General features: G+C 49.2%; 1 protein-coding gene and 1 pseudogene across 1 annotated transcript in view; one reads left to right on the top strand and one right to left on the bottom strand.

Annotated features, from left to right (window-relative positions):
* The window catches only part of LOC138771925 (bactericidal permeability-increasing protein-like), a 50,362-nt gene that overhangs the window by 9,323 nt on the left and 21,629 nt on the right, over nucleotides 1-19,410 (bottom strand). The window contains exons 6-10 of the mRNA XM_069951928.1: nucleotides 16,312-16,371; nucleotides 16,059-16,226; nucleotides 15,778-15,845; nucleotides 15,062-15,104; nucleotides 766-829 (exon numbers count right to left, since the gene is read on the bottom strand). Of these exons, the coding sequence (XP_069808029.1) occupies nucleotides 766-829; nucleotides 15,062-15,104; nucleotides 15,778-15,845; nucleotides 16,059-16,226; nucleotides 16,312-16,371 (403 nt within the window). The remainder of the gene's footprint in view (nucleotides 1-765; nucleotides 830-15,061; nucleotides 15,105-15,777; nucleotides 15,846-16,058; nucleotides 16,227-16,311; nucleotides 16,372-19,410) is intronic.
* LOC138773135 (U2 spliceosomal RNA) lies at nucleotides 14,899-15,035 on the top strand (annotated as a pseudogene).

Here is a 19,410-nt window from a genome sequence, read left to right as displayed (position 1 = left end):
TGATAGCCAACAGGCATCCAAAACCCTGATAACAAATGTCCCTACCTAGATCAGAGCAAGTATCTCCAGACTGAGTGGCACTCGTTATGGAATTTCCCTGCGGCCTAGCCATATGAAGCGTATATCTTCTGAATCGTCTGACCCACCCGAACGTCCTCCTGGGTCTCACTCCTCTCTGGGCCCCCGGGATAGGGAGATACAGAGAACTAGTAGACCGTGCTGGGTAGAGGAGTCGTGTTTGGTCTCCAAATGTGCCCAGCCGGACCCAATGGTACCAGAACCATCTCCCTATGACCCGGTGTTAGGAAGATATGACCCACTTGGGGTTATAGGGATTTTGGGCTGTAAGCCCAAGGGGGAGTAGTGGAGACCAGTCCACACCTGGGAGGGGGGCGTGTCGGCCAGGCATATATATACCAGGGGCTAGGCAGGACCCATTGTTTTTTGTCCGGGGAGACCATGACGCAGCAAGCACATGCCACCCATGCTTCGCTTTACCACCCAGACCCGCAAATTACGGTAAGCTGGTGGCAGCTTTACCAGTCTTCCTGTGCCCACGTGGACAGGGTGGCGGTGTAAATTAATACCCAGCTGACCTCCCGTACTCCTGGTGGAGTGTGGGACGTCACAGGCCCTATTACACCAACAGATTATCTGACAGATTTTTTTAAGCGTGCTGGTGTAATAGGGCCATTACAGTCCTGGAAACTCCCCTGTAGGATGCATTAACAGAGCGGAGAAGATAGGGGGGTAGTAACCACTCACCATTAACCTGAGGCAATAATATGTGGGATAAATAATAGTTTACAGCTGCATTCAGAATCACCACCTGCAACACAGGGAAATAGTCCATAGTTATATAGTCACCAGTCAGGAACAATACAGTTATTACAGCACTGGGGTCAGCATGCAGTAACACATATGTCCACTAGAGATGAGAAAACTGAATTTTTTTTAAAAAAACTTCACAAGAACCCCGTCCAAAATGGCAGCCGCACATTGTACATTACATTACATGTTTAATATGGCCACTACTCTCTCCTTATTAACAGGGTTAACTTCACCCAGGAAAGCTGTGGACAGTGGTGGATCACTGGCGTGTCATTGTATGTCAGTAATCTGTAATCTCTCTCCACAGGTCTCCTGGGTGATGTATATATAAAAGAGTATATTGAACCAATAGTAAAGTGTCTTAAAACAGACTTAAAATGAGTCAACAATGCAACAGGCAGTAGGGAAAGAAAATCATATGCTGGGCTATATATATATATAGATATATACACACACACACAGTGGTTCCTTGGATTACAAGCATAATTCGTTCTGGGACCGTGCTTGTAATCAAAATTCACTCTTAAAGGGGTAGTGCGGCGCTAAACAATTATTCACTAAATAACACACATTACAAAGTTATACAACTTTGTAATGTATGTTATGTTAGTGAATGGCCCCGTGTTTCCTCCCACCCATGCTAGACCCGGAAGTGTAATGCTCTATACTCACCCAATTTGTGTCGACCCTGGCCGCCATCTTGAGGGACAATGACGTAGTCTTCGGGAGGCCGGCCGGTCCGCACCAGCCCTCCTTCATGCCAGCCCCCTCTGTGGGGTCATCAGCTGCTCAGCCGCGATTGGCTGAGCACAGTTATGCTCAGCCAATCGCGGCTGAGCAGCTGATGATGCGGCAGAGGGGGGCCGGCATGCGGGACGGTCGGAGCAGTTCGGGTGGCCTCCCGAACATGATATCATTGTCCCCAAGATGGCGGCCGGGGTCGACACAAATCGGGTGAGTATAGAGCATTACACTTCCGGGTCTAGCGTGGGTGGGGGGACACGGGGAAGGGGGCCATTCACTAACATAACATACATTACAAAGTTGTATAACTTTGTAATGTGTGTTATTTAGTGAATAATTGTTTAGCGCCGCACTACCCCTTTAAACCAAAGAAAATTTTCCCATAAGAAATCACTGATCTGCAGACAATTGGTTCCACACCCCAAAAATAATGATTTATTATTCTGAATAAGATGTAAAACAGATGAAACAAATATTCAGAAACAGCAGAATCTGTGATATATAAGTTACTGTACAGTAATGGAGAGGATGGGAAACACAAGGGCGGACAGAGACTGCAGGGAGCAGGAAGGAATGAGCAGGGCAGATGTGGGCACATACATGCAGCGCTCTCTGTCCGGGGAGAGAGGGGTTACAGATATGGAGAGATTACCCCCACAGTCCTGTCCCCTGATGTAAGCCCCAGCCTGAAGTGGATCTGCTATGATTTGGAAGGTGAGGGAGACTTCCTGGGTCAGAGTACAGGGCTGTAGACCCCACTATGCAGACCATGCCCCTCCCCCACTCCCCCTCCCACCCAGTACAGGGAGCTCTTACACCAAAGCAATGCTCTTACACCAAAGCAATGCAAAACTGTGAGCTCTTATACCAAAATGCTCTTAATCCAAGTTACTCTTAAACCAAGGTACCACTGTATATATCTCATGGTATGCTGGGCTGTATATATGTATAATGGTATGGTGGGCTGTATATATATATAATGGTATTCTCGGCTGTATGTGTCTATATATATATAGTAATGGTTTCAGCCCCGGGATCTGGGGCAAAGTCCATTCATGGAGAGACACAGACAAGGTTGCAGTCTAAATGCGGTAACCTCCGTAGTTTTATTGGCAGCAGTGGAGGTGCAATGGAAACAGGCAGGGCCGCCATCAGGAATTCCAGGGCCCCATAATGCCAACTTGTCTGGGCCCCCACCTTACCAAAGACATTCATCCAAAAAATCAGGACATACGTTTGGCTATTTAAAGCCCATAATATGTGTTACATTACGAGTCAATTAAGTCATGTTTTCAGCCTTAAAAATAACTATTGTTTTATAAAAGAATGGCTGAAAAATGTCATGTTTTTTTCCACAAATAATACTGACACATCATAATCACAATAATGTTTTGCCTGACTTCTCCTTTAATATACTGTATATAGACAATAGATGCACAAACCCATACAGTACAAATAGGCAGATACACACATGTATGTACACACATCACACAGATACATATAGATCCACAATACATGTATACACACATATAGGCAGATTACAGGATACACAAATATACCAACATAGAGAAATTACACAGATACAAACACATGCAGATTCCATATATATATATATATATATATATATATATATACCTCTACACAGACACATAGCATAGATGCAGATACACACATGCAGATTACATATATATATATATATATATATATATATATATACCTATATACACAGACACATAGCATAGATGCAGACACACACATGCAGATTCCATATATACCTCTGCACAGACACATAGCATAGATGCAGATACACACATGCAGATTCCATATATACCTATATACACAGACACATAGCATAGATGCAGACACACACATGCAGATTCCATATATACCTATATACACAGACACATAGCATAGATGCAGACACACACATGCAGATTCCATATATACCTCTGCACAGACACATAGCATAGATGCAGATACACACATGCAGATTCCATATATACCTATATACACAGACACATAGCATAGATGCAGACACACACATGCAGATCCCATATATACCTATATACACAGACACATAGCATAGATGCAGATACACACATGCAGATTACATATATACAGGGCCGTTTTAATACATTGGTGGGCCCAGTGCACAGCCCTCAAGAGTGGGCCCCCCCTTCCCTTTCGGCACATTGTATAATGTACTGAATTTGCCCCCACACTGTATCAAGAGCCCCAATACATACAGTAGTTTCCTTATAACACTATTTCCACCATACAGTGATTACATATTACATAAAAACTGCACTAAACAAAACAGAAAGATATCACCAATGATACCATTACATAATACCGCCACATCATGACCCCTAACACTACAACCCTATAACAGAGTGCAGTTACATCCAGTGACTCACCGGGGGCGTCTTCTCCGATCAGAGTCAGTCACCTTTTCTTTTTCTCTCCATCCAGCCTGGGCCACCTTGAAGTCTTCTCCTGGCTGTGAATCTTCTCTCCAGAATCTGCCAGACAAATATTTTAGGCTCCAACACATAGAGTAGTTAGGTCCCTTGTACCCCTATACAGTAGTTACACCCCTCTGTACCCCTACATAGTTACACCCCTCTGTGCCTCCATAGTTTTAAGGTGTCCCTGTAGTATATAGCCCCTCATGTGCTCCTCCAGTTATATACAGCCCTCCTGTGCGCTCCCCCATTAGTATATAGCTCCCCTGTGCACTCTCCCCAGTAATATATAGGCCCCCCTGTGCTCTCCCACAATAGTATATAGCCCCCCTGTGCTCTCCCCCAATAGTATATAGCCCCCCTGTGCTCTCCCCCAATAGTATATAGCCCCCCTGTGCTCTCCAATAGTATATAGACCCCTATGCTCTCCCACAATAGTATATAGCCCCCCTGTGCTCTCCCCCAATAGTATATAGCCCCCCTGTGCTCCCCCCAATAGTATATAGCCCCTGTGCTCTCCCCAATAGTATATAGCCCCCTGTGCTCCCCCATAGTATATAGCTCCCCTGTGCTCTCCCCCATAGTATATAGACCCCCTGTGCTCTCCCACAATAGTATATAGCCCCCCTGTGCTCTCCCACAATAGTATATAGCCCCCCTGTGCTCTCCACCAATAGTATATAGCCCCCCTGTGCTCTCCAATAGTATATAGACCCCTATGCTCTCCCACAATAGTATATAGCCCCCTGTGCTCACCCACAATAGTATATAGCCCCCCTGTGCTCTCCCCCAATAGTATATAGCCCCCCTGTGCTCTCCCCCAATAGTATATAGCCCCCCTGTGCTCTCCAATAGTATATAGACCCCTATGCTCTCCCACAATAGTATATAGCCCCCCTGTGCTCTCCCCCAATAGTATATAGCCCCCCTGTGCTCCCCCCAATAGTATATAGCCCCTGTGCTCTCCCCAATAGTATATAGCCCCCTGTGCTCCCCCATAGTATATAGCTCCCCTGTGCTCTCCCCCATAGTATATAGACCCCCTGTGCTCTCCCACAATAGTATATAGCCCCCCTGTGCTCTCCCACAATAGTATATAGCCCCCCTGTGCTCTCCACCAATAGTATATAGCCCCCCTGTGCTCTCCAATAGTATATAGACCCCTATGCTCTCCCACAATAGTATATAGCCCCCCTGTGCTCTCCCCCAATAGTATATAGCCCCCCTGTGCTCCCCCCAAATAGTATATAGCCCCCTGTGCTCTCCCCAATAGTATATAGCCCCCCTGTGCTCTCCCCCATAGTATATAGACCCCTGTGCTCTCCACCAATAGTATATAGCCCCCCTGTGCTCTCCAATAGTATATAGACCCCTATGCTCTCCCACAATAGTATATAGCCCCCCTGTGCTCTCCCCCAATAGTATATAGCCCCCCTGTGCTCCCCCCAAATAGTATATAGCCCCCTGTGCTCCCCCCAATAGTATATAGCCCCCTGTGCTCTCCCCAATAGTATATAGCCCCCCTGTGCTCTCCATAATATATAGCCCCCCTGTGCTCTCCCCCATAGTATATAGACCCCTGTGCTCCTCAATAGTATATAGCTCCCTGTGCTCCCCAATAGTATATAGCTCCCCTGTGCTCCCCAATAGTATATAGCCCCCTGTGCTCCCCAATAGTATATAGCTCCCCTGTGCTCCCCCATAGTATATAGCCCCTGTGCTCCCTCATAGTATATAGCCCCCTGTGCTCCCCCATAGTATATAGCCCCCTGTGCTCCCCAGTAGTATATAGCCCCCTGTGCTCCCCAGTAGTATATAGCTCCCCTGTGCTCCCCAGTAGTATATAGCTCCCCTGTGCTCCCCCATAGTATATAGCTCCCCTGTGCTCCCCCATAGTATATAGCTTCCCTGTGCTCCCCATAGTATATAGACCCCTGTGCTCCCCAGTAGTATATAGTCCCCTGTGCTCCCCCATAGTATATAGCTCCCCTGTGCTCCCCCATAGTATATAGCTCCCTGTGCTCCCCAGTAGTATATAGCCCCCTGTGGCCCCCCCCCCATAGTATATAGCTCCCTGTGCTCCCCCATAGTATATAGCTCCTCTGTGCTCCCCCATAGTATATAGACCCCTGTGGTCCCCAATAGTATATAGCCCCCTGTGCTCCCCCATAGTATATAGCCCCCCTGTGCTCCCCCATAGTATATAGCTCCCCTGTGCTCCCCCATAGTATATAGCTCCCCTGTGCTCCCCCATAGTATATAGCTCCCCTGTGCTCCCCCATAGTATATAGCTCCCCCATAGTATATAGCTCCCCTGTGCTCCCCCATAGTATATAGCTCCCCTGTGCTCCCCCATAGTATATAGCCCCCTGTGCTCCCCCATAGTATATAGCCCCCTGTGCTCCCCCATTGTATATAGCTCCCTGTGCTCCCCAGTAGTATATAGCCCCCTGTGCTCCCCAGTAGTATATAGCCCCCTGTGGCCCCCCCCCCATAGTATATAGCTCCCTGTGCCCCCCATAGTATATAGCCCCCTGTGCTCCCCCATAGTATATAGCCCCCTGTGCTCCCCCATAGTATATAGCCCCCTGTGCTCCACAGTAGTATATAGCCCCCTGTGCTCCCCAGTAGTATATAGCCCCCGTGCTCCCCCATAGTATATAGCCCCCTGTGCTCCCCCATAGTATATAGCCCCCTGTGCTCCCCCATAGTATATAGCTCCTCTGTGCTCCCCCATAGTATATAGCCCCCTGTCCTCCCCCATAGTATATAGCCCCCTGTGCCCCCCATAGTATATAGCCCCCTGTGCTCCCCAGTAGTATATAGCTCCCCTGTGCTCCCCAGTATTATATAGCTCCCCTGTGCTCCCCCATAGTATATAGCCCCCTGTGCCCCCCATAGTATATAGAACCCTGTGCCCCCCCCCATAGTATATAGCTCCCCTGTGCTCCCCCATAGTATATAGCCCCCTGTGCTCCCCAATAGTATATAGCCCCCTGTGCCCCCCAATAGTATATAGCCCCCTGTGCCCCCCCCCCATAGTATATAGCCCCCTGTGCCCCCCCCCATAGTATATAGCTCCCCCTCCCATATAACATTGAAAAAAACAAACACTGTTACTCACCTAGGTCCTCGCGTTCCTCTTCTCTTCCCTCCTGTGGCCGCACTTCCTGCGGTCACAAGAGGCTGCACTCCCCTTACCCTCGCGCCGACGCTCCAGTGACGTCGGGCGCTAGAGGGAGAGTACGGCCTCTTGTGACTGCAGGAAGTGCGGCCACAAGAGTGACTGACAGGGAGGGAGCCAATGGCTCTCTCTCTGTCAGTGTCGCTGCTGCTGCAGCGCTGAAGCGCCACAGCAGCAGCGGGCGGGGGCAGCGGCGAACGCCGGGGGGGGCCTGTAGGGGGCGCCATGGAGGGGTAAGTAGATTACCCATCCATGGCACTCCCCCCTGACAGGCTGGTGGCCGGAGCCCTGTGCGACCGCATTGGTCGCACATAGCAACGGCCGGCCTGCTCGGGGGGGCCCCTTTAACCAGTGGGCCCGGTGCACGTGCACCATGTGCCCTCTGGTTAAAGCGGCCCTGCATATATATATATACCTATATACACAGACACATAGCATAGATGCAGACACACACATGCAGATCCCATATATACCTATATACACAGACACATAGCATAGATGCAGACACACACATGCAGATTCCATATATACCTATATACACAGACACATAGCATAGATGCAGACACACACATGCAGATTCCATATATACCTATATACACAGACACATAGCATAGATGCAGACACACACATGCAGATTCCATATATACCTATATACACAGACACATAGCATAGATGCAGACACACACATGCAGATTCCATATATACCTATATACACAGACACATAGCATAGATGCAGATACACACATGCAGATTCCATATATACCTCTGCACAGACACATAGCATAGATGCAGATACACACATGCAGATTCCATATATACCTATATACACAGACACATAGCATAGATGCAGACACACACATGCAGATTCCATATATACCTCTGCACAGACACATAGCATAGATGCAGATACACACATGCAGATTACATATATATATATATATATACACCTATATACACAGACACATAGCATAGATGCAGATACACACATGCAGATTCCATATATACCTATATACACAGACACATAGCATAGATGCAGATACACACATGCAGATTCCATATATACCTCTGCACAGACACATAGCATAGATGCAGATACACACATGCAGATTCCATATATACCTATTCCATATATCCATATATAGGGGGGGATTCTGCAGCCCGGTCCACAGACAGTGCCGGGGGGAGGAGGGCCTAATGATTTTAGTTAAGTAAAAGGGGCCCCTTGGATCTGTGGGAGCTCTCCCCTCTCCCTGCATAGAGAGGCTTCTCATAAAAGTGAAGTGTGTGGGAGACCCGGGCCCCCCACACCTGTACTGCCAGTAATGCCCTGTTGGCGGCCCTGGAAACAGGTACAAAATAACATAAACAGTAAAATAAAAACCTGCTGGTCTGAGCACTGCCTAAACAGTGTTAGTTCCCTCACTAGCACTATAGCAAACAAACACAAAACCTTGCAGGAGACACAGGTACGTTCTGTGTGCAGCTCAGCAGACAAAGCCTTTTCCTTGTGTAGCAGCCCCCCCCCCCCCCCCCCACCACCATCCAGCTGACTAGCGGGCTCTATATAGGCTGGACAAACATGGGGAGTAGTCACCCACCCAACACTGACTACTCCCAGAAAGAACCGTCCTGGATCAGCTGTCTACAAACAGCTCTACTAACTATAAAAAAGTGTCACCCACTTACTGCAGCTTACACAGCTGAATTATCGGTTCTTACTTTACCAAGGCCCGGTATCTCGGTAACATCGGTAACATGTATCTGAAGAACCTAGCTGGAATATATACTCCATTAAGGACCTTCCCAGCTGCTGTCTTACATATCCTCCCCTCTGCTCAGACCTGTGGGGAGGAGCACCTAGTGCCCTGAGGCAGTGGACCCGCGACAGTGCGTCTGCATTGGCTTGTTGGGAACCGCAGTGATGTTCAACACTAAATTTAAAGCCTTGTAACGCATGAAACCATCTGGTTACTCTTGCATTTTTCCCTTTATTTTGGGCCATCCATTTTAGAGGAGAATGGTCCATGACTATCCTGAACTGTCTCCCTACTAAGTAGTAACGGAGTGACTCAATGGCCCACTTTAGCGCCAGGCATTCTCTTTCCACTATGGAATAGTTTTTTTCAGCTGCCGACAACTTCCTGCTAAGATACACTATGGGATGTTCTTCCCCATTAGTCAGCTGGGACAGGACAGCTCCTAAGCCCACTTCAGAGGCATCAGCCTGAACCACAAATTCTTTCCTGAAGTTAGGAGCAGCTAAGATTGGTCTCTTACTTCCTTCAGTTTCTGGAAGGCTTGTTCGGCTTCTTGGCTCCACTTTACCATAGTAGATTTTGTCCCTTTTGTGAGGTCAGTGAGAGGGGCGGCGATTGTGGCAAAACCTGGAACAAACCTCCTGTAGTATCCGCCTATTCCCAAGAAGGCTCTGACTTGCTTTTTGGAGACTGGTTGAGGCCAGTTCTTAATGGCCTCTCTCATCAATTTGGGGTTTGATGACACCTCTTCCAATATCATACCCAAGGTAGCGAGCCTCCTCTAGCCCTATCGCACATTTCTTGGGATTTGCTGTTAAGCCCGCCTACCATATTGAATCCAAGACAGCGTGCAGTCTGAACTATAGATGACCAAATCACCCAGATAGGCGGCTGCGTATTCCTTTATGGGTCCGCAGTGTGAGGTCCATCAATCTCTGGAAGGTTGCCGGCGCGCCATGTAGATCAAAAGGAAGAACAACGAAAGTGAAAGTGTCCTTCTGGTGTGGAAAATGCTGTTTTCTCCTTGGCCTGGTCTGTGAGTGGCACTTGCCAGTAGCCCTTGGTAAGATCCAGTGTGGTTATATATCTGTCAGGCCCTAATCTCTCAATAAGTTCATCGACCCCGGGCTTAGGATAGGCATCGAATTTTGATATTTCATTTAATTTGCAAAAATTGTTACAGAAGCGTAAGGTGCCATCCGGTTTGGGGATGATCACTATGGGGCTGGACCAAACACTTTGCGACCTCTCAATTACCCCTAAAGCTAACATATTTCTCACCTCTTCTGAAATCACTTTGGGCTTCTGGCACTCGATACGGTTTCATCCTTACCTTCTGACCTGGTTCAGTAATTATGTCGTGTTTTATGACCGAAGTTCGGCCCGGCATTTCAGAGAAGATTCGTCTGTTCTTTTGTAAGAACTGCCTAACCTCTTTCTTCTGGATGTCAGACAAGGATTCTGAGACATGGACAGCCGGTGGCTCTGAGCTTGATAGGCTTGTAGGCTTACTTATGGCCAGAAGACTTTCTCGATCTTTCCAGGGTTTGATTAGGTTAACATGATAGATTTGGTAAGGTTTTCTTTTTCCTGGCTGGTATACCTTGTAGTTTACCTCGCCCACCCTCTCTTGGATTTCATAGGGACCTTGCCATTTTGCCAGAAATTTACTCTCTATTGTTGGTACTAGCACCAACACCCGGTCACCTGGCTGAAAGGTTCTGACCCTTGCTGACCTATTATAAACCCTGGCCTGTATTTCCTGAGCTTGCTGCAGGTTCTCCTTGATGATTGGCATGACTGCCGCAATTCTATCTTGCATCTCAGCTATGTGTTCGATTACACTTCGGTATGGTGTATTTTCTTGCTCCCAGGTCTCTTTTGCTATGTCCAGGAGACCTCTGGGATGTCGGCCATATAGAAGCTCGAATGGGGAGAAGCCAGTGGATGCCTGTGGAACTTCCCGTATTGAGAACATCAGGTAAGGTATTAGGTGGTCCCAGTCCTTCCCATCCTTATCCACCACCTTTTTAAGCATGGACTTCAAGGTTTTATTGAATCGCTCTACAAGTCCATCCGTCTGGGGACGGTACACAGAGGTTCGCAAATGTTTAATTTTTAGAAGACAACATAGCTCTTTGGTCACTTTGGACATGAACGGTGTGCCCTGGTCAGTTAGGATCTCTTTTGGGTTCCCCGTTCGGGTAAACATGTAAAACAGCTCTTTCGCTATCATTTTAGATGAGGTATTCCTAAGAGGAATGGTCTCTGGCTAGCGAGTAGCATAGTCCACGACCACTAAAATATGCTGGTGACCTCTGGCTGATTTAGGGAGGGGCCTAAACAAATCCATACTGATCCGTTCAAACGGAACTTCGATTATCGGTAGGGGTAATAACGGGCTCCGGAAATGAGGTTTTGGGGCACTAATTTGGAACTCTGGACATGATTGGCAAAATTCTTCTACCGCTTTATAAATACCTGGCCAGAAAAAGTTCTGCTCCACTCGCTTTTTGGTTTTGTCCACCCCTAAGTGCCCACCCAGCACATGTGAATGAGCCAATTCTAAAACCAGGCGTCCATGAGACCGGGGTACAACCAGCTGCTCAACCACCTCTGTTGGCGTTTTTTTTACCCGGTACAATAAATCATTATTTACAGCAAAATGAGGATAGACCAATGCTGTGCCTGGCTCTTGGGGTCTACCATTAATAACCTTTACACTCCTTCAAGTATAAACCAATGCACAGACTCCCTAACATAGAGGAGCAAACAAGCCCTGTCAGCCCTCACTTGCTCCTCGTTCCCTGCTCGCTGCCGGCGCTATTACACATGTTGGCAGCGAGTGGGTGAGAGCCAGGGGGGGGGGGGGTTGGCGGCGGGGAAGCAGCCCATAGAGGAGAGCGGTGTTCTGCTGCCTCCTGTTCCACGGAGCGAGGGCAGCAGATCGCTGCTATTACAGTCGTTTGTCTTTCAACATGTTGAAAGACAAACAACGACAATGATCAGCCGACATCATTCATGTCGTCTGATCGCTGCTTTCTATTACACAGGGCGATTATCGGTCGTAACACAGAGACACTGGAGAGACACAATTGAGACACAGACACAGGAGGGGCAGCAGAGACATAGGAGAGTCAGAGACACAGGAGGGGAAGAGACACAGGAGAGGCAGCAGAGACACAGGAGGGACAGCAGAGACACAGGAGGTGTGGTGTCCCACCACGTATGTTACCTGTCTTTACACCCCTCGCAAAAGTCTGTAATTAGTATTAGTGATATTGAAGTGTTATCTAAGTTTTGCCATTAGATGTCGCTAGTATATATACTGTATAAGTATTGCACCGCTGTAGCGCTCAAAGGGTTATTGTTTCTGTGGTCTGAGCACCAATTGGAGCTCTTTCTCTTATCTCCCTATCTCTATCCTTCTCTTTCACTCTCTTCTCACCCACTCAGAGCACATGTTACATATACTGTAGGAAATTGTCACATGGGGAGAGGAAGTGTATCCACACCTTTCTGGAGTCTTAGTCTGGTTTCTGTAGAGGACGGACGCAAGTCAGAACGGTCCATACAGCGGTCAAGCTGGGCCCTGGCCTATACCAGGTGCTCTGTTAGAGGACTCAACTAGTCAGTGTCCAGTGTAGTCAGAGGTGTGGTAGTGGAAGCACACACATGGGACACGAACACTCTTTTCTTGAGAGCAGCACTTCCACACACTATGCAGTGCTGAACGCACACTTAGAGAGATCAAGTCAGGGATCATCCCAGCCCATGCCGAGAACGAGTCTAAAAGTGCAGGACAGTATCCTGAAGAAAGAGGAACTGATCCGGATAGAACAAAGTTGCTAGAAGCCTACGTACTCTATCTCGCAGCCTGCATGTCACCAGGAAACTTTAACCACTCTGCTCATCCCAGGTAACAAGGTTTGGGGCTTGTGTAACACTCTAGGACGGGTTGCCCGACACTGGTGGGCAATTGGTGGTGCAAAGACCAAAGAGTCAAAACACGGGCACAAGTATTTCTACTTATTCTACTTCTCAAGTTCCGGCACAGCACAGTACTAATTTGGGTTGGGACTCTCTCGACATCCTCCTCTCTACTTCTCTGAACCTCTTCTACCTCTCAGCACGCAACTCACGTGCACTCAGCACGGTTGTAGTCCTTTGCAAGCTCTCAGCAAAGATCCAGTCACTAAGGTCTAAAGTTATTATCAAGTCAAAAGCCTATTGTGTATCACTGTAACAAATATTCCTGCAGTAAAGAAGAGTTTATTTATTGTAACGTGACTCTGTGATTCTTATCCAAGCACCTACACAGCAATTACACTTTCCTTGGGTCATCTCCCCTTTCTGTGGGTGGTGGTACCAACAGTCCGGGTGCATCACAACTCCGGACCATCGTGATAAGCTCCCAAGGGACCCCCAAACAGCCTGGCAGGTCACTGACCACAGGGGAAAGGGTATAGCTAGCCTCACTAAAATAAAAGCAGGTGTGCCATCATACCTGTGTGCCCAACCGGCACTGGCGTCACGACAGTATAACACCTGGCTGAGCTATATCTCGACCACTCACTACACTACTGGAGTCACACAGTATAATCTAGCAAGTAACTGGTCGCGCCTCACACCGGGGCTACACCACAGAGGGGCAGAGACACCGGAGAGGCAGCGGAGACACAGGAGGGGCAAACAGACAGGAGAGGCAGCAGAGACACAGGAGCAGCAAAGACACAGGAGTGACAGCAGAGACACAGGAGGGGCAGCAGAGACACAGGAGGGGCAGCAGAGACACAGGAGGGGCAGCAGAGACACAGGAGGGGCAGCAGAGACACAGGAGGGGCAGCAGAGACACAGGAGGGGCAGCAGAGACACAGAAGGGGCAAACAGACAGGAGAGGCAGCAGAGACACAGGAGCAGCAAAGACACAGGAGAGGCAGCAGAGACACAGGAGCAGCAAAGACACAGGAGTGACAGCAGAGACACAGGAGCAGCAAAGACACAGGAGTGACAGCAGAGACACAGGAGAAGCAGCAGAGACACAGGAGAAGCAGCAGAGACACAGGAGTGGCAGCAGAGACACAGGAGGGGCAGCAGAGACACAGGAGTGACAGCAGAGACACAGGAGGGGCAAACACAGGAGGAGCAAAGACACAGGAGAACCAGAGACACAGGAGAAGCAGCAGAGACACAGGAGGAGCAAAGACACAGGAGGGGCAGACACAGGAGGAGCAAAGACACAGGAGGGGCAGACACAGGAGGGGCAGACACAGGAGGAGCAAAGACACAGGAGAACCAGAGACACAGGAGAAGCAGCAGAGACACAGGAGAAGCAGAGACACAGGAGGGACAGACACAGGAGGGGCAGACACAGGAGGAGCAAAGACACAGGAGGGGCAGCAGAGACACAGGAGGGGCAGCAGAGACACAGGAGGGGCAGCAGAGACACAGGAGGGGCAGCAGAGACACAGGAGGGGCAGCAGAGACACAGGAGGAGCAAAGACACAGGAGGGGCAGCAGAGACACAGGAGGGGCAGACACAGGAGGAGCAAAGACACAGGAGGGACAGCAGAGACACAGGAGGGGCAGACACAGGAGAACCAGAGACACAGGAGAACCAGAGACACAGGAGAAGCAGAGACACAGGAGGGGCAGAGACACAGGAGGGGCAGAGACATGGCACCCCAGGGACAGAATCACTTTATGGCAAAGTTCACTTATTTCTAATGGTTACCTCTTAACACTATTTTAAAGCTTGGCTGTGTAATGTAGGAATGTTCTATAGGTTCTGTCTCTCACAGGTGACGTTACCGACCAGAAATATTACCCCCCACCACCTCCATTCTGTGCAGGTGATGCGTAGTGCATAACACAGTTAATATTCCCAGATAGATAGGTGGAATAGCAGACAGGCCTCATATATACAAATCATCCTGAGAAGTAGGACCACATATTAAATGGATTTTTGGAACAGGGAGATGGAGGGAGAGCTTGTGCTGCCCTCTCCAGGCATTCACCTGGTATTTCACTGCTTCCAGGTTCAGTGCAAAAAAAAACCCCAATCATTGTGAGCTACTTACAGAGAAAGGTCCAACGTCAGAGTGTTTCAGATCCATTTGCACTCTAGAAACAAAACCAAGACACAAGATCAGAGTTGTAAAGGAGATATTATTGTTGGTGCATTGGGAGTTACCACAGGTGCTTCCTCAAATAATTTCCTTAAATAGGCAAATAAGAATTACCACCTGGTACATCCTCTTTAACCTGAACCCACGGATCGATCGGTGCCGGCATGGGGAAGCCGGTGCCGCAGTCCATTTTTCGGACCAAGGCCCGGTTCCCATGCACGGCGCCGTTCGATCCAGCGGTACCGGCCGGTGCTGAAGCACTGGAGGCAGGCCGGGCCGCCCCCAGTGGGAGGGAATTCCCTTCCCTGTATGACGCGGCTCCATTCATTCTAAGCGAGCCGCGTTATACAGGGGGGAATTCCCGGGCCGGCCAACCTCCAGTGCTTCAGCGGGCCGCGGAATCGGCTTTCCCGTGTCGACACCGATAGATCCGTGAGTTCAGGTTAAAGAGGATGTACCAGGTGGTACATCCTCTTTAATCACAGAAGGAAATATAAGAACCTTTGTAATATATCTTATCAGAAAAAATTGCTTCCTTCTCCTGTTATGAAGCATCTCCCCCCTCCCTGGTAAACACATTCATCCTGAATAATCAGCTACGACTTGTAGTGGCTCAGGGATGAGATAAGAAGCAATACGAGTTTATGGGGGGGGGGGGGTATACTTACCTGTTGAGCTCCAGGTTACCAACAATCCTCCCGGCATTAACAGCCACTTTGGCCAGAGCGGTGGTCGTCTAAGGAAGGAAAGGGGAAGACTAAACATCAGAATAGAACTTCCATATAACCCTGGATATGCCCCACATGGTCTATAGCCTGGATATACCATGTTTAATAACTTATATATACAGGATATACAATGATATAATACAATGTATAATATAATACCTTATATACAGGATGTAATACCATCTAGACCTGATAGCATATAGCTGACAGTATATACTCACCAGGTTAAGCAGGAAGGCAGGAGCCAGGGAGGTGTTGGGTAAGATGACATAGGCCTGGATATCTAGTTTTGGTGAAATAGTTACATTTCCGGGCCTGATGTCCAAGGACGGAGCTGAGGTGGATGATATCCGCAGCTTCATCAGCATATCCGGGTACATCTTCAATAACTAGGACACAAATAGATGTTTGTGTGAACACAGTATGGTATATTATATTATATTTATCTGAGGGAAGCATAGAGAGGATCCTCACCTGAGGGATCAGCACCCCGAATGAAGTGGTGTTCAGCCGCACACTGAAATCCTTAGGAACCTATAGAGGAGACAGCGACATAACACGTAACAACCCAAACACCATCATAAAGAAGTGTAAGCTGTGTACTGTGTGGGTGTTGTGGACAGGTGAGTGGTCAGGTACTGGGGGATATGTGGACAGGTGAGTGGTCAGGTACTGGGGGATATGTGGACAGGTGAGTGGTCAGGTACTAGGGATATGTGGACAGGTGAGTGGTCAGGTACTGGGGGATATGTGGACAGGTGAGTGGTCAGGTACTGGGGGATATGTGGACAGGTGAGTGGTCAGGTACTGGGGGATATGTGGACAGGTGAGTGGTCAGGTACTGGAGGGGAATATGTGGACAGGTGAGTGGTCAGGTACTGGGGGATATGTGGTCAGGTACTGAGGGATATGTGGACAGGTGAGTGGTCAGGTACTGGGGGATATGTGGACAGGAGAGTGGTCAGGTACTAGGGATATGTGGACAGGTGAGTGGTCAGGTACTGGGGGATATGTGGACAGGAGAGTGGTCAGGTACTAGGGATATGTGGACAGGTGAGTGGTCAGGTACTGGGGGATATGTGGACAGGTGAGTGGTCAGGTACTGGGGGATATGTGGACAGGTGAGTGGTCAGGTACTGGGGGATATGTGACCAGGAGAGTGGTCAGGTACTAGGGATATGTGGACAGGTGAGTGGTCAGGTACTGGGAGATATGTGGACAGGAGAGTGGTCAGGTACTAGGGATATGTGGACAGGTGAGTGGTCAGGTACTGGGGGATATGTGACCAGGAGAGTGGTCAGGTACTAGGGATATGTGGACAGGTGAGTGGTCAGGTACTGGGAGATATGTGGACAGGAGAGTGGTCAGGTACTAGGGATATGTGGACAGGTGAGTGGTCAGGTACTGGAGGGGAATATGTGGACAGGTGAGTGGTCAGGTACTGAGGGATATGTGGACAGGTGAGTGGTCAGGTACTGGGGGATATGTGGACAGGTGAGTGGTCAGGTACTGAGGGATATGTGGACAGGTGAGTGGTCAGGTACTGGGGGATATGTGGACAGGAGAGTGGTCAGGTACTAGGGATATGTGGACAGGTGAGTGGTCAGGTACTGGGGGATATGTGGACAGGTGAGTGGTCAGGTACTGGGGGATATGTGGGCAGGTGAGTGGTCAGGTACTGGGGGATATGTGGACAGGTGAGTGGTCAGGTACTGGGGATATGTGGACAGGTGAGTGGTCAGGTACTAGGGGGTATGTGGACAGGTGAGTGGTCAGGTACTGGGGGATATGTGGACAGGTGAGTGGTCAGATAGTGGGGGGATATGTGGTCAGGTACTGGGGGATATGTGGACAGGTGAGTGGTCAGGTACTGTGCGGGATATGTGGACAGGTGAGTAGTCAGGTACTGGGGGATATGTGGGCAGGTGAGTGGTCAGGTACTGGGGATATGTGGACAGGTGAGTGGTCAGGTACTTGGGGATATGTGGACAGGTGAGTGGTCAGGTACTAGGGGGTATGTGGACAGGTGAGTGGTCAGGTACTGGGGGGATATGTGGACAGATGAGTGATCAGGTACTGGGGATATGTGGACAGGTGAGTGGTCAGGTACTAGGGGGTATGTGGACAGGTGAGTGGTCAGGTACTGGAGGGGGATATGTGGACAGGTGAGTGGTCAGGTACTGGAGGGGGATATGTGGACAGGTGAGTGGTCAGGTACTGGGGGGATATGTGGACAGGTGAGTGGTCAGGTACTGGGGGGATATGTGGTCAGGTGAGTGGTCAGGTACTGGGGGATATGTGGACAGGTGAGTGGACAGGTACTGGGGGATATGTGGACAGGTGAGTGGTCAGTTACTGGGGGGGTATGTGGTCAGGTACTGGAGGGGGATATGTGGACAGGTGAGTGATCAGGTACTGGAGGGGGATATGTGGACAGGTGAAAGGTCAGGTACTGGAGGGGGATAAGTGGACAGGTGAGTGGTCAGGTACTGGGGGGATATGTGGACAGGTGAGTGGTCAGGTACTGGGGGGATATGTGGTCAGGTACTGGGAGGTGTACAGGCTGCTGGCTGGGATGAGAAGGTAAACTCCGGGAATGCTGTGTAGTTGAGCAGAGCTGTGCTGCTGACCTGTTCTTTAGTGTTATCGGGCTGGATGTTACTGGAATGGTGGGCAGGTTTGGTAGTGGGATCGGCCATTCCCTCCCCCTCCAGTACACATCTTGCACACAGGTGTGAGTAGGAGTAATCGCTCCAGCACAGAAGAGGCGGCTGAGAGCCTGGAGGCCACTGACCTGGTCACACACCACTCTCATCTATTCATGTCTGCTCAGTAAGGTGAGACCTGTGTATAGAGCCCAGCTGGGCAGGTGGTTATTGTGTATCCTGGTCTCAGTAAGGTGAGACCTGTGTATAGTTACAGCCGGGCAGGTGGTTATTGTGTATCCTGGTCAGTAAGGTGAGACCTGTGTATAGTTACAGCCGGGTAGGTGGTTATTGTGTATCCTGGTCAGTAAGGTGAGACCTGTGTATAGTTACAGCCGGGCAGGAGGTTATTGTGTATCCTGGTCAGTAAGGTGAGACCTGTGTATATGCCAGCCGGGCAGGAGGTTATTGTGTATCCTGGTCAGTAAGGTGAGACCTGTGTATAGTTACAGCCGGGCAGGTGGTTATTGTGTATCCTGGTCAGTAAGGTGAGACCTGTGTATAGTTACAGCCGGGCAGGAGGTTATTGTGTATCCTGGTCAGTAAGGTGAGACCTGTGTATATGCCAGCCGGGCAGGAGGTTATTGTGTATCCTGGTCAGTAAGGTGAGACCTGTGTATATACCAGCCGGGCAGGAGGTTATTGTGTATCCTGGTCAGTAAGGTGAGACCTGTGTATAGTTACAGCCGGGTAGGTGGTTATTGTGTATCCTGGTCAGTAAGGTGAGACCTGTGTATATACCAGCCGGGCAGGTGGTTATTGTGTATCCTGGTCAGTAAGGTGAGACCTGTGTATATACCAGCCGGGCAGGTGGTTATTGTGTATCCTGGTCAGTAAGGTGAGACCTGTGTATAGTTACAGCCGGGCA

This window comes from Dendropsophus ebraccatus, chromosome 14 (genome assembly GCF_027789765.1).
Source record: "Dendropsophus ebraccatus isolate aDenEbr1 chromosome 14, aDenEbr1.pat, whole genome shotgun sequence".
Taxonomy (NCBI): domain Eukaryota; kingdom Metazoa; phylum Chordata; class Amphibia; order Anura; family Hylidae; genus Dendropsophus; species Dendropsophus ebraccatus.
Note: the sequence above shows the minus strand (reverse complement) of the source record. Positions and strands in the feature narration are given on the sequence as shown.